The sequence below is a fragment of the Pteronotus mesoamericanus genome, unplaced genomic scaffold (assembly GCF_021234165.1).
Source record: "Pteronotus mesoamericanus isolate MK-2021 breed Mesoamerican mustached bat unplaced genomic scaffold, CSHL_Meso_final contig_2, whole genome shotgun sequence".
Taxonomy (NCBI): domain Eukaryota; kingdom Metazoa; phylum Chordata; class Mammalia; order Chiroptera; family Mormoopidae; genus Pteronotus; species Pteronotus mesoamericanus.
The window spans coordinates 3,234,571-3,257,770 of record NW_026555084.1 but is presented as its reverse complement, the minus strand read 5'-3'; the positions used below and the strand labels follow the sequence as shown (position 1 = coordinate 3,257,770).

Below are 23,200 nucleotides of genomic sequence, written 5' to 3'. Positions count from 1 at the left end.
ATTCCCATTTTATCTCAGAAATGTCTGTTATGAGAAGTTGACTCTCCTTAGCATAGTCAGTGAGAAGCCACAAGTCTCGGGCAATGTCAAGGACAGCAGGCGATGCCATTGCCTTTGTGGAGAGCCAGGGTTCTTATCCAAGGGTATTTTTTGGATTCGTGCTGTATTATTCAGTATATGGGGGGTGACCTCTGAAGGCTCCACATCCTTGCCTGTGCCGTTAATCATGCAGGCATGCACGGCCATACATCAGAACTTATTGGAGCTCCGGAAAAGCTAAACAACATTTTCCAGAGCCACATAAAACCCAATCATCTCTAAATCAAGATGCATTGCGGGGCCTCTCTAAAAGGCACATTCAGCAGAACTGGGGCAGAACTCAGGCTGGATTCTGGTGGTCTGGAATCCATAACAGGCGCCCTGGTGAAGACAGAGGTTGGTTTGGGAGGAATAGCAGAGGGAGACGAAACTCAGAGACGGTTAGAGAGGTGAGCATTCCGTCTACAAGGATTATCGATTTTTGTAGCTTTATTGGAAAAATCAGTCATGCTTTCTGCCTCCTGGGGATTGCTCTGCTGTTGTTCGGGGTTGGGGGGGAACTCTGCAGGTTAGCAGCTGAGAAGCAGTCCCCAATCAGCATTTAATTATCCATTTAGCTAAAATGTGACTTAGCAGAAACATACTGCTGTTTTGCATGTTTAAAACTTATTTGAAAGGAGCGGTTTTTGTTTCTCTGTCAATGAGAGACTTCGAAGAGGAAGCTCTCACCTTGCTAAGGGCAAACTCATTATGCAAAACGGAAGAATAGCACCTAACATAGCACAGGCCAGACTGTGGGGATTCTGACTCCCCTTCTGTACTCGCTCAGAAAACAAGTTTCCTTCTTCTCCTGCTGCGCCACATATAAATGCACCTGCTGACCAAGACTTGCTAAATTTGTAGATGAAGACCCTTTAATGACCAGTGGCCTCCCCCAAGTCCTTGATCAGCAAAAAGTTGTGAAGAAAAGGACTAGAACTCTATATGCAAATAGCGTTTCAAAGAACAATGTAAGTTCTTGATGGCTCAGGGTGATCTAGGTCACAAGGTCGGGAAGGGGTGAATGATAGAAGGCGCTGGATTCGTGTGTAAGGGGTGGGAGATGCCATGCCAGCCAGAGGAAAGAAAAGAGGGTGAAAAAGCAGAAGACAGATTGAACTGCTTTTGTTGTTTCTATACCAGGCAGGAAGTAACATAAAACAAGATAAAATATGGTTACTGTATGAGGTCATTGGACACATAGTGTTTTGAGAACAGATCTTCAGAGACGTACGCTGACTGGTGTGACTCTGTGGATTGGGTGTTTTCCTGCAAACTGAAAGGTCCCTGGTTCAATTCTCAGTCAGGGCACATGCCTGGATTGTGGGCCAGGTCCCCAACTGAGGGGGTGTGACAGGTAACCAATCAATATTTCTCTCCTTCTCCCTCCCTTCCCTTCTCTCTAAAAATAAATAAATACAATATTTTTTTTAAAAAAAACAGATAATTTGGAGAGATTGGTTGGTAAGGAAGGCTTGATAGATTAATAAATATAGGTAGGTAGGTAGGTAAATAAACAGATGGATAGAAAGCTAGATAATGGATAGATGATAGAGGGAAGATGGATAGTTGGATGGATGGATGGATGGATGGATGGAGAGGGGTTGTTTTTGAGTGTGTTGAGTGCCACGATTCAGGTGGTTCAAGTCAACCAATAGGAATAAATAGCATGCAAAGGGATGAAAAGTCCAGGTGTAATTACCTGGGAGGGAGTTTGGGTGGTTCAGGAGGCCCTATTGCCTAGAACTGGATGAAGCTGGTGGAATGAATGCAACTGAATGGTCTGAAGTCTGGTAGAAAGTCTGGAAAGTCTGAAGTCTGGAAAGTTAGGATGTTTGCTTGCTAGAGCTGTTGGGCATTATCAAAGACAGAGCCTGGGGGACCCGCAGTTCCCAGCTCTCCCCCTCCCATGCCACCGTTTCCTTCACCTCCAGATGTTGTTTTCAATAGTAAAGCAACTCGGAGAGGCAGGCAGAATCACCACAAAACCCAACCTCTTCAACCTCATTTGTTTGCCGATCCCCAGCTAAGGAGTTCAGTTTGTTTGCATCTCCCTGAGTGCTATTTTACGGACAGTGTATTTCATCCTCTGCATTTGTGTCCCTAAAGTCTTTCATTTAGGGGGCATGTAGGGAACCCTACACACATATGGAATTAGCCGGGCCACACAGTCATTGTAGCAGGGCATGGGACGATGCCCAAGCCACCACCACGGCTCACTAAGATTGTCCATGGGCTTCCTCCTGGCCAACCTCCCCTTCTGTTCTCCCAGCACAAAGGCACCCCTAAAAATTCAAGTCAGATCAGGCCACTGCTCTGCTCAAAACCCCCCAGTGTTCTTACTTCATTTAGAATAAAGCCCACAACCTTCCAGTGGACCACGAGGCCCCGCATGGTCTGGCCCTACCCCATCACGCTGTGCTCCTGTCCTCCCTGCACCCGCCACTCCAGCCACGCTAGCAACCTGCCCTCCCTCCCCCACCCCAAGGGTGCTTTGCCCCAGGGCCTTTGTACCTGCAGTGTCCTCTGCTTGGACTGCTGTCCCCCAGATATTGGCGTGACTCGCGTCCTCCCCTCCTTTAGGTTTTCCACTCAAAGGCCACCTTGTCAGCAAGCACTTCCCTCACCACCCCACGCACAACAGCACCCCCACACCATCGCTCCATCCCAGCCCCCCTCCCTGTTTCCTTTCCCTATAGCAATTATCGCCATCTGACATACTATATTAACTTATTTTTTTTTTATTGTGGATCTCTCCCAATAGAATGTAAGACCCTGTGTCTAGAAAGCACCTAGCATTTGGTCGATACTCAGTAAATATTTCCTGAATGAATGAAAGAATCACCTCACGGTCCTACCCCAGAATTCAGCATATAATAACTCAGTAAGTGTTTGCTCTTGGATTAGTAGTTTTCTCTTAGTAGTCCTTTCTCCCTTGATTTCCACACACCAGGCTCATCAAGGACAAGGAGACTGAGGACAGCACTCTTGACTGGGGACCACCAAACCATTCAGGCAGGACATGGGGAGGTGGCTTCCCCTGGCAGGTCATCACAGGGCACTGTCTGGTTCTCACCTTCAGAAACTCCATCTTGGTTGTGTTAACAGAGTGGGTCAAGTTCAAGACCGACTGCCTCCCTTGAACCCACACTCACCCATTCATTAATCCACAATGAAGAAATCCCACTCCCCCTTCTCAGTGTAGTCTCTCCCTGAAAGGAGCTCTATATGGGAAATGAGGTCAAAATCAGAAGATTGCTTGGAGAGCAAGGAGTCAAAGTGAGGAGTATGGCGTTCTGAGGCCACCCCTCCCTGTAGAATCCTACCTGGCTGGAGGGGAGCAGAGTGGGTGGGCTCAGAGTTGGCCAGGCCTGGGTTCAAACCCTCAGGCTGCCATTTTCAGTGATTATGATCCTGGGCAAGTTAATTAACCTCTCTGAGCTTCAGATTTTACAACCACAGTTGACATCATAATTCATACTTCATATGGTCCTTGAAAGGGCTCAGTGAATTAACAAGGATGTGACGTGCCAAGTCCATGACACCTCCTCGACAAAGGCAGGGGACATCTCTTTTCCTCAGTCGAGCAGAACGCACTCACTCCGGAACTGACCTGGCCCCGCTCTGGCTCTGCAGCCCCTCCCCACACTCCAGGTGGAGGGCCGCTTTCCATTATCCTACTTCTCTGGGCCTGGTTGAGGCTTCTAAGCCCTGGGGACCCTCACAGCCTCACGTCACGTACCTCTTGCACTTGAAGGGAAATTCTGTAGGTAATGTGTCACCTCCATTAGGTGCTCATCTCACTCATGTAATTCTCAGGAAATTACTTCATCTGTCTCCTTTCCACTTTGGTCTTTGGAGGTCATCTTCCTGGGGTCTTTACTCCACTGACTGGGGACCCTATGTCTAGAAAGCACCTAGCATTTGGTCGATACTCAGTAAATATTTCCTGAGTGAATGAAAGAATTAACTCACGGTCCTACCCCAGAATTTGACATACAGTAACAATAACTATACTGACTACAGTGATCCTGTTTTAAATAATAGCATACAGTCCCTCCTTATGGCCAGCGCATGTGCAAACCAGTGGCTTCCCCAAGCCACACCGACCTTCTGCTACCATTTCAGGTCACCTTTAAGAACAACAACAGCTGTCCATTCTGGAACATATACTGCGTACATTTACACATATTCCACACATCATGTGTAGTATGTGCATTTACATATATTTACACTCATGCTTAGCATGTAACATGTGTTCTCTCTTTGAAACCCCAACAACCAGGGACTTTTATTGCCTTGGAGTTACAGATGAAGAAACTGAGGCATAAGCAATAATAAGCAAAATAATTTTTTGCCCAAGATCATGCAGCCAGCGGAGCCAAGATTGAAACCCAGGCAGCTTCCTAAATGCCACCATGTGGTTGTGGGGCTGACCTCGTACTGTGGTCTGAGGAGGTAGCTGAATCAGTTCGAGAGACCAGCATACTCCAAGTGGCACCCAGTAAAAAGGTCTGCGTCCTCTCCCATTTCCTTGGGCACACTTGCCTCTATTCCCACTATGCCCCACTGTGGCCACCAGTGAAAAAAGCCCCGTCCTCACTCATGGCCTCAGTGATGAGATTATCCCAGGTGGCCTGGGATGCAGGGGCTTTCTGGGACTCGGGCCTTTCAGTGAGAGGCCAGCGAGGACTGTTGGTCACCCTGGTGCAGAGCAGAGACTGTGGAGCCCATGCGCCTGGGGTCCAATCCTGGCTTGACCACTAACTGCCTCTGCAACTTTGGCCGAATTACTTAACTTCCCTGTGCCTCCATTTCCTCTCCTGTAAAATGAGAATAATTCTAGGAACTACATTATAGAGTCGTTTGTGATGATTAAATGAGCTAATGCAGGAAAGGCTCGTCAAAGAGTGGCAGGCACAGAGAAATGTCTACAGGAGGCTTTGCTGTTATTGTTGTCATTATAGTAAAAGCTTCCTCAAATCCATAATTACAGTCCTGGGGCAGATTCTTTGCCCTTTTTTTAAAAACATCTATAAGAAACAAACATTTTAGTGATTTCCTTACATTTCCTAAAGTTGTGCTTCAAAGAGCAACAACAAAAAATATACGGCAATTTATCGTTGGCCTGATTTCACGCTAGGTAGAAGAGAGCTGTCAGCCCTGCGGTAAGTAACGAGTCCGTGCCCACAGGCCTCCTAGGTGTTATTTGTATTCTTATGACCCTCCTGTGGCTATAAGGATGCTCAATGGGTGTAGAAATTGGATGGTTAAAAATAACAAATAAGAAATCAAAGCCGTGCCTTTGTCCCTATTTCCATACCCGGTAGGTACCACATTCATTATTTGTTGGACAGCTGTGGGAATAGCAGCACCAGGTACAACTTGATTATCCTCCAAAAACCAAATTAAACCATTGGGCTTTCTTATTATAGTCACCCGTGCCTTTGTGTAACACTTGTCACCCTCTTAAACCACCAGCGCACTGTTCTCCTATCTTGCTGGGCCCTCAATTCTGTCTCTTTCAGTCAGAAGGTATCAGCTTCTTACAGGTTGAAAGGCACAGATGTACTCCAGCTCTCGTCCCCAGTGTTGTCATCAGCTTGGTTTTGGACCCTGTGCCACAACCAGCTGTTCCTTTGCTTGGGGGCATGTCATCCAGCCAGGAACTTGGGGAGTGGCCAACAGGAAACTTTTTCATTCCCCTGGCTGCCAAATCAAGGGCACAGAGAAGCAGCAGAAACGCCACGCAGTTTATTTATATGTTCATTCAACAAACGTCTCTAACGCCAAGCCCAGGGTGGGCACTGGGAAAGCAGCCACATACAGCAGAGTCGGAGTTTCTGCCCACGGGGGGCTTAGGAGCCCTGGGAAGATAGACGCTAAACCGCTGGTTCGCAACCTCAGCTTCACATAGGAATCCTCTGGGAAAAAAATAGATACTGAAGCTTGGGTCTCATCCTCAGAGATTTCAATTTAATTAGGGTGCAGCCTAGCACCGGGATTGTTCAAGGCTCCCAGGTGAATCTACTGTGCGGCCAAGTTGAAGGCCATGGCTTTAAACAAAAGACTAGAGTTTTGGCAAGTGCTGCAGCAGGCGCAGAGGGCGCCATGGAGCCACACGGTGGGCAGGGAGCGTCAGCCGGTGGTCGGGGAGCCTTCCCTGAGCGAGTGCTGGCTGAGCCCAGGGCACCTGGCTTCAGCCAACAGGAGTGCATGGAGCAGAGGTGAGGAGGAAGGGGGCAAAAAACCAAACCAGATGCTGGCAATGTTCTAGCACACAGCAGGGCAGGGAGGCTGAAGGTCGGAGGGCAGGGAGGCTGAAGGTCGGAGCGCAGAGCCTGAAAGTGACATGAGCTGAGAAGGGGAGAACTGGACAAGGCCAGATAATGCAGGGTCTTTGAGGATACTTTAAAAATTCAGGACTGTGGCTGGTGTGGCTCAGTGGACTGAGCACTGGCCTATGAACCAAAGGGTCGTGGGTTTGATTCCCAGTCAGGCCATATGCCTGAGTTGCAGGCCAGGTCCCCCATTAGGGGTGTACGAGAGGCAACCACACATTGATGTTTCTCTCCCTCTCTTTCTCCCTCCCTTCCCTTCTCTCTAAAAATAGATAAAATCTTTCTGGAAAAAAATTTAGGACCTAATCCTAAAGCCGTGGTTCTCACAGGGAGCTGACACCCAAATCCCTTCCCAGCCATGGCTTGTTGAAATGCAGGTCTCCAGGCCCCACGCCTGGGAGTGCTGACTCAGTGCATCTGAAATGGAGCCCACGAATGTGCATTTGTGGCAAGTTCCCAGGTGATGTTGCTGAAGCTAAACCCAGGCTGACACTTTGAGGAGCGCTGCTCTGATCTGAAGGTGGGGGGGTAGGGCCCTGCCCAGGGTAGCTCAGTGGGTCGGGTGTTGTCCCACAAAGCGAAAGGTCGTTGGTTCAGTTCCTGGTCAGGGGACATGCCTGGGTAACAGGCGGGTCCCTGGTTGGGGTTCATACAAGAGGCATATTTTTTTAATAAAATCTGTGTTAAAAATTGTAATAAATAAATAATGAGGAAGCAGGTGGAACCCCTGGTGTGTTCTCAGGAGGGGTGAGCATAGACGCCGTGCGTGTGCTTTAGGCCTGCGGTGATATTCTCCCATCACTAGTCCACTGTGTGGAATAAAGAGGGGATGTTCCGGGCGGGGAGAGGCAGGCTCCCGCCCCGGTTTGTGGCGGACCCAGCGCTACAGGGTGATCATGACTCGGTCTGATTTCCCGGAGGAATTGTCGTGGGCTTTCCTTCCCAGACGAGCTAGTGTCCGTGACTATTGCCTCAACTCTGTTTCCTCCTTCATGATCTTCTACTCAAAAAAAAAAAAAAAAAAAAAAAGTATTAATAAGAGCTTGAAACATCAAAACAGTAAAATATTAAGGCATGTCCTTCTTTCCCCCTTTTCCTCAAATGTGGAAGGGTTGCTTTTATTATTTTTTTAAGTTGATTTTTTTTTCTGAGGCCAAGGCTAAGCCAGCCGCCTTCCTTCTCCCAGGCAGACAGAAATGCTGCTGATCAGTGAGAATCCAGGTGCACGCAGGAAATGTGCAGAGTAGACAGCTGGGTCCAAATTTGTATCACCTGCGGAGGCCCTGCCGTTTCTGCTGCTGCTGGGGCGGCAGCGCAGGATTCCTGCTTGCTGAGCAGAAGGCCAAGCAGGAGACCGTGGAAAGGCTCGCTGGCCTGCCCAGCCTCCCTCACACCCGCTTCTATGCCATCCCTTAAAGACGTCAGGCGTTGTTGGAACAGACAGACACATCTGCCTCTGGATTTTCGGTGTCTTTTCTACCAAAGCGGGGACAGCTGTTCAAGCTCAAGTTCATGGCTGAGTGTCCGTGCGAACGTGTGGCCAGAAACAGAGGCCCTGCGTAGGGGAGCGAGAGAAGCGGCCTTGCCGTTTCCCAGGGGCCAGAATGGCTCTTTGGCGGCCAGTCTTCTTAAATTAGTTGGAGTTTTCCCCAGAGTGACTCGAAGCACCAGATTAATTTTCCGAGCATTTGCCACTGCTGCTTCCTATAAATGGCCACTGAACCCCTGATGATCCCCGGTCCCCAACACCTGAGCTGTTTTCAACTCGAAAGAGCTCTGAATGCAGTGGCAGAGTCTGTTACATATTTCCAGCGTGTGCTGCCACTCCTCGGTTCCAGCAACGCACAGCTCTCAGAAAACAGCTGAGGGAGAGGGAGTTCCCTAATTAACATGCAAAAGTACAATTCTGCCCAAGAGAAAAGGCCGCCATTTATTCTACCTTGGTAGTGGGAGTGAGGAGTTCCCAGGATGTGATGTAATCACACACTAAGGACACCCAAGAAACCTCCATTTTTTTTTATGTTTGAAATAGGGTAGGCTCTTGTTCTTTCCCTAATCTGGAGGTGAGACAAAGGGAAATGGCCTGTGTTCAAACTATGCATGGAAGAAAAAGCCTACCACGCATTATAACATCTGTAATAGCAACAATCACATCAACACAAACAAGTGCTACTATCTATTAACCATTAGCAATGTTCCAAGCTCCATGCTAAAACTTTTGCCTTTGTCATTTCATTTAACCCTTCTAGCATCTGATGAAGTATATTTCATCATCCCTGCTAAATTACTTACTCAACAAACATCTATTGTCTGCTAGTGACAACTATTTTTCTAGACACCGAGGACTTCTCAATGAGCAAAAGAAACAAAAATTCCAGCCTTAGTGCGGGTCGGATTCTGTTGGGAGGGACAATAAATAAGATGAATTAGCAAGATGTACAATTTTACAAACAGGAGTAAGGGGTGAGTCGACCAGCTCAAGGTCACACAGAAAGCAAGGAACAGATCTAGGTTTCAATCCCAGAAATCCCTCTGACCCCACACAAGGTTAAAGTCTTCCCTTGACCCAGAAAAGGCTTTCCATGGGGGTCTAATCCAAGAGGCAGTGGCTGTCCCTGTGGCTTGGGGAACGAAGCAGGAGCAGCTGGCTCCTCTAGCTTTCCTCCTCATCTATCTTCATTTACACGCCGCCTGTTTTCACTTGCTTTTCCATATGGGTAGGGTGTTGGCGTCTCCGCTTTTCGAAGGTGTGCTTGATGTTGAATGTTAAAATGCTGCTACTCTTTCCATACCCCTCGTACAACATTAGCCACTTATTTCTACCTTTAAATTGCTGCACATGGCGGAACATTTCTTGATGCTTTTTTAGAAAAGCCTTTTATGGTAATTATAGCTTTCTTCAAGTGCATTTGTGCTCCCCTTATTACTGTGCTGTAGACATTATTTTGCTCACGCCTAATTTTTGTTAGGGTAAAAGCCTGCCTACCTAGTAACTATGTTGAGGGAGCAGGGATAGGGGGAGGCAGTGTTTGAAATTTTGTATGTAGAAGAGTCTGGGAAACTATTCCATTCCCACTCTGCCAGATCCATTGGAGATGCTGATTTCAGTCAGAAGTCACTCATTCATTCATCCATCCACACGATAGTTATTGAGTACCAGCCATCCAAGAGTAAACAAGACAGACAGGGTCCTTGCCCCGACGGGACAACATCCTAACAGGGGTGCCCAGGGCAGCCGTTCAGTAGCACAGTGCGCGGTTCTAGGGGCACCATTCCAATTGTAGTTAATGGTGATGTGAACATTTATTACAACGGTTTTCCAGCAGCTAACAGTAAAATGTCTTAAGGAAGGGCAGCTACGCGGGCTAGCAAGTAGATCAAGGAGGCGCCCGACCATTGTGATACAATCCAGTAGATCAGGGTAAAGGTGCCATAACAAGTATGACTTGCCCAGATTTGGGAACTTTGGAAAGACTTCCTGGAGGTGAATTCTGAGTGGGAATCTGAAGGATGGATTGAAGTTAGGCAGACAAGGAAGGAAGGAAAGGCCCAATGGCCTCCATTGGACCAAAGCCTAAGCTGATATTGAGATAGGCTGACACGGTGAGAACCGGGTCATATAAGATCTGTAAGGCAGGCAGAGGACTTCCGACGTCACCCTGGGGTCAGCAGAAAGCTGTGGACTGTTTTCAGCCATGTCAAGAAGTAAGAGAAATGGGTCATGGGGCAAGACTGGAGGCAGGCAGACGAAGTAGGAGGTTTGGCAAGAGCCCAGAGCAGTGATGAGGATGGCTTGGGTTAATGTGGTGGCATAGGGGCGGGGGTGGAGGGCAGGTTCCAGAGCCGTTTAGGAGGAAGGACAGGCAGGACTTCTTATAGCTAAGAAGAAAATGACTCTGGACTTGGTTGTTGACTAGATGCATGAGATGAGAGGGGCGGTAGGAGGAGGGGCGGTAACCAAGAATGACTCCAAAGCTTCAGTCTTGGACAGGGAAGTACATGGAGTTGTCCTTCATTGATCAAGGGATCAGAGTGTGGGGGGAGGAAGGCAAAGAGGTTGAATTCTGTTGAGTTTGAGTGCACAGATGCAGGTGTTGAGATGCAAGTTGGGAGTCCGGGCCTGGAGTTGAAAATTCAGGAGCCATCTGAATGTAAGGGTGTGTTTGGATTTCTTTGTTTTTTTAAATCCCAAATTTCTGCAGTAACTCTAATTTTTGTTAAGGGGAACAGCCTGCCTACCTGGCCACTGTGCCAATGGGTTTTCTTTCCTAATGGTTGGAAACTTGTGTGTAGAAAGGGTTGGAAACAGCTCCGTTTCCACTCTGCCAAGGGCATCGGAAATGTGGCTGAACCCGCCCAAGCCACCACCAATGCACTCGAAAGCTCTCCCTGAGAGGCAGACTTTGACTTTGAGAAGAAGGCCACACTACGGTCTCAGGACTCTCAGGAGAGTCTGTAGGTAAGGGCCAGGCTGAAATAATCTAGCACTACTGGGTGCTCTCCATTCATCAAGCCCCTGCTGAGTGCCTGACATGAGGCCCGGCCCTGGACCTAACAGCGAACAATGAAGCCTCAGGCCTCCAGGAGCATTTGGTCCAGGCCAGGGCTTCCCAGCCTCAGCACGTGACCTCCAGGACTGCATTGCTCTTTGTTAGAGAAACTCTCCTGAGCATCAGCATCCTCCCCAAACTGCGATAACCAAAAATAGCTCCAGACATTGCCAAAGGCCCCCTAGAGGTTCCCCTTTCCGGTGGGGTGGCAGGGGCAGGAGACCAAGTTGCCTCAGTGGAGAATGACTGATCTAGGGTCCTGAGAGAACCCGAAGTCTCCAGAGAGACTTCGCTCAGCACTGAGAGCTGCGCAAAGAACTGAGCACCTGTGCCCTGAGGCGTTCTGTATGATGGTCTCAGAGAGAGGCACTCAAGACAGTGAGCAGTGCTGGCCTGAAATCCACATATCTCCGTACAGTAGCCCTCTTGGATCCCCAAGTACCAGCCCATAAGCCCAATCCAACTCCAGTTGCAGGATCCTCTCCGGAGAAAAGCCGCCACCTGACACCCATTTGCCCTCCAGACTAATTACTTCCTTCGTTTTGTTTTTCCTTAAGCAGAAGCTGCCTTTGCACTTTAAAAACACAACGCATCACCTCCTCCTCGGAAGGCCACCAGCACAATGAACTTGTGCTGGGGGTAGCTTGGCGTTGCCTAGCAACGCCAGGCACCTACCAAGGCTGCTTTCTTCCTCTTCAAGCTAAAAGCAAAGTCCTGTCCATTAATTCCCAGCTGCCCCGAAACTTCTCAGAGATTTGCCAGCTTCCCACTGTTCATGTTTTCATCTTCCTCATATGATGTGGAGAAAACCCGCTACTGTGGTCTGTTTATCTCACTTCAGTTGGTCGGGAAGGAAAAAAATCAAGAGAAAAAGAGAAAGGAGAGAAAAGCCTCATTCAATCTGGGAGCCTACATATTTTGAGTGCCTCTCTCTGACTGGCATGCTAGTGTTCTTTGCAAATTTAAATGTTATGTAGTGGACGTGGGTTTCCTACACAATAAGGCTTCTCTCGAGACTTAGGGCATGAGACCTCAAAGTAGCTCAATAACAAAGCACATAGAATAGATGGCATGCTGAGCAAATGTAGGTAGGTCTGTCATTTAGTGTATTCTCTGTGATCCACCCCCCAGAACTCGACGGGTGAAATTGTAAAGCTGGAGGTGGCTGGAGGTTGGGAATATTCTCTTTTCCTCGAGAACCTGTGAAATGTCCCGTGGGCTTTTCCTGAGGAGCTCCATTTTGCTCCTGCAGGAACGTTTGTCTGTCGTCTCTCTGAAACTGGGGGTGGCTCTCCCTCCCAGCACTGTCACAGTGTGAACGGAAGTTTGCCACTGGTTTTGCCAGGCAGGGCCACAGCCTCCTCCTTGGTATGGAAAGGAATAGCAGCATGACTCTGGGCTTTGTGAGGGTCATGCAAACACAGGTGCTTTGTCTGCATCCTGGGTTTCGTGCAGGTGGTGCCGCAAGAGACAAGACTCCCTGAGACCTTGTTTCTCTCACAGGGACATCCCCACACGGAGCTCTCTGTTCCTCACCCAGCTCCTTCCAGACCTGACCCAGGCTACATTGGGACGGGATGGGAGGGAAGAAGCCCGGGCAAGTGAAACTTCTTTAAAGAAGTCAATTTCCACTTAACTTGAGAGCCTCCAGACCTTTCATCTTAGGAGGAGTCCTTTAAATTCCCACCACTGCCCAGTGCACACTTTCGGTTTATTGGCATTCTCACGTAGGGTGCTGAAGGGAGAGCAAACAAAATGCCAAGGGAAGGCCTCTGGAATGCTTCTGATTCCGAAGCTTTGGGCCAGAAAGTCTTCAAATCAATTACCACCATCATTAGAAAGCTCTTCAACCCTCTGCTCATGGCCCATTGCACCCTGCACTTTGTGGTTTAAAAAGAGATTTTAGAAAGAGAGAGAGGGCGAGATGGAGACAGTGATGGCAGCCTGTAGAGAGCTAGAATTAGAAAGACAGAGAGAGAGATTCAGGAAAGCCATTTTCCAGCGACAGTGAAATTAATAGTCATTTGGGGTATATAAATGAAATAAGGAAATATACCTCGATTGCACGACTCTGCAAATTTACTACAAGTCATTGCATTGTACACTTAAAGCAGGTAAACTTTATGGTATGTAAATATTATGCCTCAATAAAGCTGCTAAAAGAAAGAAAAATTAAATATATATATGTGTATGTGTGTGTGCGTGTGTGTGTGTGTGTGTATATGTGTATATATATATATATATATGTATATATATAATATATATATATGTGTTCTTGCCAGCAAGTAAGTTCTGCGGGAGTGGCCACATCCTACCAATTCTGCGTGTCTCTTTCCATCCTATAAAGGGCTGAGGTGGCTCTGCAGGGGAGACTTCCCTTCTCTGTCTAGTGCCCCCCACCCTTCTTCTCTTCTCACTCAGGCTCTGTCCACGGAGGCTCAGGTCAGGAGAGCGGCAGCGGCGCTTGTTCTGGGTGCCGAAGTGATTAGGGAATTAGGTAGGCCGGTGATTTTCAACTGGTGTGTCGCCAGAATTTTTAAAACATGCACTACCTGAATATTTAGTCAGGGACACTGACCTCTTTTTCCCTTAGAATGTCAAACATAAAAAATGACAACAGCCAACACAATCATTGCCGTCCAGTGTGAGTGAATCAAAATTATGCCTATTTTTTGTCAGATCAGCAAAAAAATCTAGTTTTTGGTGTGCCACAGAATATTAGTAATTAGTTTACGTGTGCCCTGAGCTGAGGAAGGTTGCAAATTGCTGGGGGAGGCTGCTGATCTCACACACAGCCCCCATAAGAAAAGAAAACCACCGAGTAGGAATGAGTGGGACCCCACTGCCTTCCCCCAGGCACAGCGAGAGCCTCTGTCTCTTTCCGACTCACGGCCCTCGGCCCCTCCTCCTCCACAGCCTTCAGATCCGGCAGCATTTTTAAATCATGCCATAAATAGGTTGAGTGATAAGCAGCCAACATTTTAAAGTGCCTCTTAAAACTAAATATTACCAAAAAATGAAAATAGCCCAGCAGAAGCATCGTGTTCTTGGCCATAAGAAACCGTGGTAATCATATATAAATTCATCTTTGAAATCCTCAAAGATGGAGGGCACTATGGCTCCATCCTGGGTTGACAGGGAATCCTCTCTTCTGCAGAAGATACTTCTTTAAAAAAAAAAAAGAAAGAAAGAAAGAAAGAAAAAGATACATTTTTTTGGTATCTTTTTGAGGCAGCACCAGTCCTAAGCCAGTGGCTAGAAATAACAGCCTCGCTAGTCCTGTTGTAGGCTCTGAGCTAGTTTAGTTTTCTGGAATGTTCCCCACATTGGGAAGGTTGCCTCAGACCCCTAACACACAGTTCCGTGTCACTGGGGAGCCCCTGCATCTGGGACCCCGTTGCGTCTTGCAACTGCATGCATTGCCCGTGTCCGCGACTCTCCAGGGCAGGCACAGGCCCCACTCTGAGGCCGGCCCAGCGGCGGCCTGTGGCCTCGCCCCCCTGCGCATGGCTCCCCTGCTGCCCCAGCGCGGCCACGCGTCCCTCCTTCTCATCCTCTCCATTTCTCCAACCAGATGGCTGCCCCGATCTGTGCAACGGCAATGGGAGATGCACACTGGGTCAGAACAGCTGGCAGTGTGTCTGCCAGACCGGCTGGAGAGGGCCCGGATGCAACGTTGCCATGGAAACCTCCTGCGCTGACAACAAGGATAATGAGGGAGGTGAGCAAGCGTCTTCTAATTCCCAGCCCCTCAAGAACAGAGCCTTGCATATAGACGGCCGTCATGAGTCGTTTTTTCTGAAAGATCTCCCCTATTCTATTGTCAAATGTTGTCGTAACATTTCCTTTGAGGCAAAAGCAGCGTCCTTGGGCCCAACGGGGGCTCCCGGAGACGTGGGCTGGAGGCACCGGGGTTTGATGCAGCTTTGGATTCTCAAGTGCACGTCGCACAGAAAGGGGGCTGGGCCCTGGCTCTGCGTTTGGGTGGCTGCTCCTGCCAGACCCTTCGGGGCTGGGAGTAACCATATGTGCCTCCCACTGTGTTGAGATGCCATTGAGCAGTGAGTGCATCCCTTTATACGGCAGTTGAGGATGTTACTTTGCAGATGAGGAAACCAAGGTCTAGAGAGCGGTTAAGTATCTTTTGGAAGATAACTCAGTCACCAAGAGTAAAATTGGGACCAAACCCAGCTCTGAGTCCGGAATCAGTGTCCTCACCAGTGGTTGGCAAACTTCGGCCTGCAGGCCAAACCTGGCCCACGGCCTGCCTTTGTACGGGCCTGTGGCTAAAAAGGGTTTTTACATATTTAATGGTTGGGATGGGGGAATCTAAAGAATAAAATTTTATGATACATGAATGCTACATGGCTCCTTTCATCCTGGAAGGCAGCATTCAACAGCTGGACTGAGCCCACATGGCCAACGAAGCCTGGGATATTTTTCCCTCTGACCACTGACAGGGAAAGTGTGCCGGCCTCTGTTTTATTGAACCTCTGGGCTGAATTTTCCTGTTATTCCCTGATGCAGCGCTAAGATTCTGGCAGTAAATGCGACTGTGGAAGCATCTGGGCCGCCTGATTTCCTAAGAATACCATGCCACGTTCCCCAAGCATTAGTACAGGGGTGGGATCCACACCCACCGAAATTGTTTCAGGGTGTAAGAGGACCCATGCGTCGATTATGTGATTTAACAAAAGTGTGTCTACTCCTGCTACGCGCTGATCGCTGTGCACTGGGGGTGTCAGCCCCGCCCTCAGGGCCCCGGGGTCAGCCTCAGGGGCATCCAGCGTGGGGCGCAGCCCATCCACGTGGTAGATGGCTAGAAGTATGAGACGTTCTATTTTTACATACCCTCGTCCTCTGAATAGACACTGTGCGGTTTCCATAGTGTGCTATTGCCGTTGTCCATGCATGTAACTTAGAAACAAACAATGCACACATGCATGGATAGGAGGGCACCAATCAGAAAAGACTTAGAGGCCTGGTGCAGCTCACAGAGCTCCCATTCATTCATTCACCTTCCGGCCACACAGCCAACACAGAAGGCACTTACATTCATTCTTTTTCAAGGGTGAGAGTCAAAATGGCCCTGCCTTTCCTGGTAAGGTTCACTGCATCCGCGCCGGTCCCTGGTGGTTTCCCTGAGCACAACACTTGCTAATCGATCAGCTCTTTCCTCATCCAGAAAGAAACGCTGTCCTGGCTCCCTTCCCTGTTACAGGGAGTCAGCAGCTGAGGGCCTAGCAAATAGCTGGAATGCTGCCCTTGCAGGAGGGAGATCCAGGCTCCCACCGGGAGAAAACCGATTCCCAAAGCAGCGGTACAGCATGAGGGGGTGCAGCGGGTGCTCCCAGACCACCCAGCGGGCACAGGGCAGGGTCCCTCCTGGCGGGCAGAGGCAGAGCGTCAGAAAGGCAGGGCGCAAAAGCAAATGAGGCAGTGATTATGCTAAAGACAATAATGGCCTTGTTATGGGAACTATTAAAGTGAACCTCCCAAGGAAGTAATTAACCACCAGGAAAGAAAAAAAAAAAAAAAGACTGCACCATGTTTATTAAAAGAAACTCCCAGTTAATTCAGAGTTGCTCATGTCAGGTGAGATGTAGACACGGATTCTCTCTCACCTGGCATAAGCAATTCACAATTAACTGGGTTCTTTTTTTGGAGGAGATTCCTCTGTGCAGAGTATCCTTTTTATGGCTAATTACTTCCCTAGGAGGTGTGCTAAGCACTTTGCTGTTTATTGATAAATATTAAAGTTACTCCTCATCTACTCCAGATCCAATCCTGCAGCACACTAATTACGTCACGTGTTCCGTTGGTTTGTTCGGGGTGGGGGCGGGAGTTCTGCCCCGGGCTCTGTCCTGCTTTGGGTTCTCAGGAAGGGCGCTGCAGGTGTTTCAAACCTGGCGTTGGGTCAGAGCAGCACCAGGCGGCTGCAAGGAACGTGAGTCTTATAAACCTCATGAACATGGAAAACAGTAAAGCTCTCCTCCAAAGTAAGCTGGGACAGACCCATCATTTCTCCGTCTAAACATACTCTACATTTATTTTTTTTTTTTAAAAATCTGTTTGAAGGGACAGATACAGATATAGGTACAAATACAAATCTAGATCTTGAGGCCCAGCATGGCCTTTGTCAACCTGGGTTCCTCCAAGAGAGAATTGAGTCCCAGTAGTTCTGAAACTTGAGCTGACAACAAAGCCACCTAGAGAGTTCAATTAAACACAGATTGCTAAACCCCTTCCCCCAAAGTTTCTTATTCCATAGACCTGGGATAGGATGCAAGAATTGGAATGCCTAGTATATTTCCAAGCGATGCCCATGCAAGTTCTTTCTGAGACCCACTGTCGTAAGATGTCCGCTACATGGGATGAATTAATTTCTTCCATATGCATCTAGAACGGTGCTAGCTAGGTCCTTTCCTAGGACAACTCGAGGAAGTTTTCATTCACATATTTTCCGTAGTCTGAGGTGCTAAGATGAGGGGTCCCGTTGGAAAAAGCTACCTTGGAATATCCCACAGAGTTTACGTCCCAATTTATGTCACCTCCCTGCCTTCTTTCTCCCGTCACTCCCAAAGTCTCTCAACAGCCGCAGCCACGTGCCCTCTAACTTAACCTCAGGAAGCTGTGGCTGCTTCGGAAGGGACAAGATTTACCTGCCATGGCCCCTAAAAAAAAGAAGGAGAAACAGTTCAGACAGACCAGCAAGCAGACTGTCTTTTTTAATAGTGAGAGATCTTCACGTGAACTGCTCACCCCAATTTGAAAAAGAAGAAACTCAAAGAAATATTTTTGCTTACAGAAGACAAATACCAGCTCATTAAAGTCTGAAAACACACACAACATGTGCGTCAAGTGACAGGCGAATAATATTTAATTATCACCACCAAGACAGAGGTGTGAGATTTAGTTCATCACGGCCATGGGCGGCAGAAAGGGTGCAGATTTCCTCTAAAAGCGGGAGCTGTGAGGTGGGGAGGTGTTGTTAGACCGTCTGGCCTGGAAAGACAGTCCTTACTCCTTCCCTACACCCCTTTATCACCCTGAACTTGGAGTCAGGAGCCCCGGCTCTCTCTCTGCACAGAGCCCAGTTGCTGTTTTCTCCAGCCGGCCTAGGCGTCTGTCTGATGCTCCCATGAAATCCTCTCAGATGCCCTTGCCAGTCTGTGGGTAGAGGCCTGGAGGTCAAAGTGCATGGAGAGAGCCCTTCCTAAGCTGAGCTTGTCCACAAGTCACCATTGCATCCATCCCTCCTTACCACACTAGGAGCTGCCTTTGTTCCCCCGTGTCTCGCTGCCACACAGCGTTGAAGTTAGACCTTTCCTCCTTCTCCCGTGACTTCCTCGGTTTCTCAATCTCTGGCACTGCCATGTCATATGGCTAAGAGCCTGCGACCAGGAGTCCATCTTTGTGTCCCACTTCTGCAAGTCTCTTCATCCCTCACAGACTCCGTTTTCTTGTCTGTAAAATAGGCTTGACGATGCCACCTCCGTTGGATGGGTGTGACGTCCCAGTGAGAAATTGCGCTCAGTACCCTGTAGAAGGTGCCTGGCTCACAGGATGCTGTCGCATGTTGGCTGCTGCTAGCTTTAACAGTATTCATGTTATTTTCTAGAACAAACGCTGACTCCACATAGAGGGGGCCCAACAAATAGCTTTCCCGCAGTGGTTCTGAGGAACCACTGAGGTTCTTTCCAACTAGCACTCATCAGACTTCAGTGTTGCATAGCCACACTGAGGAGCTCATTTCACATTTCGATTTCCAGGCCCTCACCTCTCAGGTTCTAACTTATTAGTCAGAATGGGATCCAGGGATCTGCACATTGACCAAGCACCTCAGAGAATTCTAATGCAAGTGGGTCTGCAGACCAGGTTTTGAGAAAAACTTGTTTAAACAGTGGTGTGGCTCACTTGGTTGGAACATCATCCTGTAAACTGAAAGGCTGCAGGTTCGATTCCTGGTCAGGGCACGTGCCTGGGTTGCAGGCCAAGTCCCTGGTTGGGGCCATGCGAGAGGCAACCGATCAATGTTTCTCTCCCACATAAATGTTTCTCTTCCTCTCTTTCTCCCTCCCTTCCCCTCTCCAAAACTACATAAATAAAATATTTTTTAAAAAATCAATAAGCGTGTCCTCAGGTGAGGATAAAAAAAGCAAAACAAAACAGAAAAACATTGGTTTCCCCTGAATGGGCCAACCCAGCCCAGTATCATAGGTCTAGCCCCAAATGCCTACCCCTCGAGTTTCCACAACACAGGAGTGAAGTGAGAAGAGAGGAATTTTATTTCAAGTGGAAGTGAGTAATTGAAAAATCTATGAATCTATTTTCATGTTTACTTCCTGAATAATTAACTCTAGTATATTTTAAAAGTGCTCGGTGTTCCTATTGGAGAGGTGACTGATGTTTGTCTCCATACTTAAAAAGCCTTTAACTCTCTGTCATTAGGTGGGAATCCATCCATCCATCTATGCATCCATTCATCCATCCATCCATTCATCCATCCATGCAGTAGCTCTTCATTCATGGGTTAGCAAACATTTGTTGAGAGTTTACTAAATGTTAGACATTGGAAATAGGCCTTTGGAAGTACTAAGACAAATAGGACATGTGTCCGCAAAGAGCTCACGTCCATCTGAAAAGATAAGATGTGTAAACATGTTATTGCTATTACTAGAATCCTGCGTGTGAGACGTGGTGGGAGTGAAACCCCTTAGTTCAGCAGGAGGGTAAAGAAGCGAGTGTCATGGAGAGGCGTGTTGGCCGCAAGACATGAGAGAAAGCCCATCATGATGTTGAGCCCAGAGTCTTCAGCCTGTCTCCCTGGAGGGCCCTCAAAACCACAGATCTATGTGATCAGGAATCCCTGGTGAGGACGCTTCTGTGCACCAGAAGCTTCTACATTTCTCTCCCTAAATTAAGGACTCCACTCAGACTGCTCTCCAGCACAGCATTTCCCAGCCCACCTCCATCTGCGAGGCTTACCTCCTTGTTTTGCTCCAAAGGAAGCTGCCTTGGGTTCAGCGATGTGGATGCTGGCCTGAGCTCCGGGCGCTCCAGCCAGGTCTAAACGAGGAGAAATAACACTGGAGTCTGTCCAAAGCCCTTGGAACAGACAAAACCCTCCCCTCGCCCACTGCCTCCTCCCTTCTCCCCCACCCCATTCCATAACCATCCAAATTGGTCTGACATGATTCAGGGATGCTATTCCGGCATTCATCTCAATGGTTAATTAATAACTCACCTTGTCTGTGCATTGAGCAGAGCCAAGCTCGGGACTTCAGGGACTCTGAAAGAGTTATGGTTCTCGGGTCCAAATAATCTCGTTTCTTCCTCCAATGAGAGATAAAGCTTGGTGGACCCATTGTAAATGCCTTGACTAATATGTGCAAATCATGTTGATGAATTGGTTGGGTGGAGGACAGCTTAAAAGAGCAACATTGCTCTATTAATTGGGTTGGATTGAAGATTCCCCTTGCAGTCCAAAGACCTTGTGGCAAATGTAGCTGGAGTCAAAAACAGAGTCCCCGATTAGCTCCCAGAGAGGAAAGCAATTTATCTAATGCTTCGGAAGAGAACTTGGCCTTGAGGCCACTACCAGCTGGCCAGGCACTGGTCTCTCTTCTTTGAGAGGGAAGCAGAATGAGCCCCACCTGAAATCCTAGTGGACCACATGGTAATAGGGCATGGAAAGTTTTCTGGATCTTTCAGTTGAAAGGAGATCTTTGACTTTCTGGATGTATTTGACTGGGGAACCTTCTGTTTAGGAAACTAAGGGCTGAAGTCCAGTTTTCTTTTATTCTATGGAGGTTTGAGAAGATAGAATCCATTTTTCTTTGCATATGAAAACTATAACCAGTAAGAATTTTGACCAAGCACTGTGCTGAGCTTACTACGCACCTGGATAATGGGACCAGGAGGCCGGTGGGTCTCTCTGCTGTGCTCCACCCGCGCCCTCTCTTCCTCCCCACGGCAGCCAGAGGGAGAGTTTTCAATCGTAAATCAGATCATGCCATGCCCTCAAAGGGTTTCCCGTGTAGTGAGAGTCAAAATCAAGTGTTTCCCCTCGGCCTAGAGGGGGCGCATCCTCTGCCTTCTCTCTCACCTGTCCCCACTGCCCTCGACAGAAGCCCTGCTCATCAGTCTGGCCCGCTTCCTGCTCCTGCCCGTGTTAAGCTTATCCTAAAGCCATAAATGCTTTGACCTTGGCATTTTGTATGGCTCCTTCTGATCATTCTCAGTTCTGAGCTCAAACACCCACTCCCCAAAGAGGCCTGTCTTGGCCCCTTAATTCCATCTCTGTCTCTCTCCTGTCACAGCAACGTCACACTCCTGGCGGAGGCCCTCTGTCTTTCTTGTATGTTGTCTGTTTCTTCACACCAGACACAAGTTCTGGGAGTCTGTCATACCACAGGCTTTCCATTGCACAGATAAGGATACAGAGGCTCAAGAAGGTAATTTTCAAAACAGGCCTCTCAGCTCATCACTAGGATATGCTGTGTGTTGACATCAAAGCCAACTTCTCATTCCTTCTAAAATGCTAACAGAATTTGGGAGCTGGGTCTGAAGAACGTTCAAACACGTTCGGAATCAGCATTATTACAAAGAGACCTCGGGAAAGATCACCTCAAGGATATGACTTTCCCAGTAAATTTATTTGACCATGGAATTTGTTTTTAAAAAAGTAAAAAGTGTTTAAATTTTATGAGTTTACCTAACATAGCAACTTCAGTATTTTTCTAATCAAGTCTTTAGTAATTTAAATGGTTATTAAGTGTCTCTTAAGAGATTATATTTTTTTCCTGATTCAATGACAAATCAACTATTCATCATAAAATTATGATTAAAATGCATGATCTGCAAAAAGTATTAATAACGTAAATCACTGTGGACTTATTGTGGGGAATTAAAGGATCAACACACAGACTTAGCTGGTGACCAAGAGGTGACGTTTACACCAGGATTGTGTTTCACCTTGGCCAGAGAAACGACCTAGATGGCGACAAGTGCCCTCTTGGTTTCTGTGCCCAGCACCTGAATCAAGGTTCAGGGTCCCTGGTGCCATGATTAATTCTGTTGATCCCACAATCCTCCCCTGAGCTCAGGGGTTCTCTACCAAGGGCAATTTTGATCTCCAGGCAACATCAACAATGACTGGAGATATTTTATGAGTCACTATAGAAAGGTCTGGAGGAGATGCTACTGGCATCTCGTCAGCAGAGGCCCAGGGGGGCTGCTAAACACCTTACATGCACAGGGCTGCCCCTACAACAAAGAATGATCCAGCCCAAAATCTTAGGAACGCCAAGGTTGAGAAATCAGAGGCAGTCACTAACGTCTTCCAGGAACACTTAGGAGGGGTTTGGATGGTCCTAGAACAGGGAATGTCCTCTGCTTGAGGTCAAAGTGCGTGGGGTCAAAGGCCTGGTGCACATGGAGCACTTATTAGGGGCCAGGCCTGTGCAGAGAGACTCTACCCACGTTGCTCAGATAAATCACGACAACAGCCCACAGGAGCCCTAAGAGCCTCTTTCATCCTTTACACATGAGCAGAAACTAAGGTCCAGAGGGTTGAACTGGCTTATCCAGGTCCCACAGCTAAAACATAGCCATGCCAGCAGTCAGAACCCAGGTCAAGAGCCCCCTTGGTGGTACTTCGCAGCACCCAGGAGTCGAGCCCAGGTTCAGAGCAAGGCCAACCAGAGTGCTCAACACCATCAGCCCCTCGGAAACACGGATTCTGCAGCATTCTGTAAAATAGCATTGGCGTTAGCGTTTTCCCTCAGTTCTGGGGGATGAGTTTTTGCCACAAAGTGCTTATGCGCCGGAATGCCGGGGGCTTGCAGGAGCAGTTGGACTTTAAATGGCCAGGCGTTCTCCGCAGCACAGCGGGAGCAGCTGCCCAAGGCCCCTGCTCTTTCCTTGGACTTTCCGTCTTCTCAGCCAAGAGCTCTGGGGGATTGGAGAGGGGCCAGCACGGTGTGGCCAAATGCGAATCCAAAGAAAACCACCGGGTATCCTCTAAAGCTCGGTGCCCTGTGCTTGCCTCTCTCCCCACTCACAACAGAGTCCAGACTTTTCCCAGGGATCTCCCTCCTTTTTCCAGTCCTCAAGATATATCGACATTGATCTTCCCGGCCCCATTTTTGGGAGCTCAGTGGCCACATGCACTGAGGGACACTACCTCTTCCCACGTATGGGACCATGAAGTCTGAGCGTCAGATGCAG

General features: G+C 48.3%; 1 protein-coding gene across 2 annotated transcripts in view; it reads left to right on the top strand.

The window, feature by feature from the left end:
* The window catches only part of TENM2 (teneurin transmembrane protein 2), an 831,811-nt gene that overhangs the window by 731,420 nt on the left and 77,191 nt on the right, over nt 1-23,200 (top strand). For both annotated transcript variants that reach the window (XM_054568075.1, XM_054568074.1), the window contains exon 13: nt 14,544-14,690. In XM_054568075.1, the coding sequence (XP_054424050.1) occupies nt 14,544-14,690 (147 nt within the window). The remainder of the gene's footprint in view (nt 1-14,543; nt 14,691-23,200) is intronic.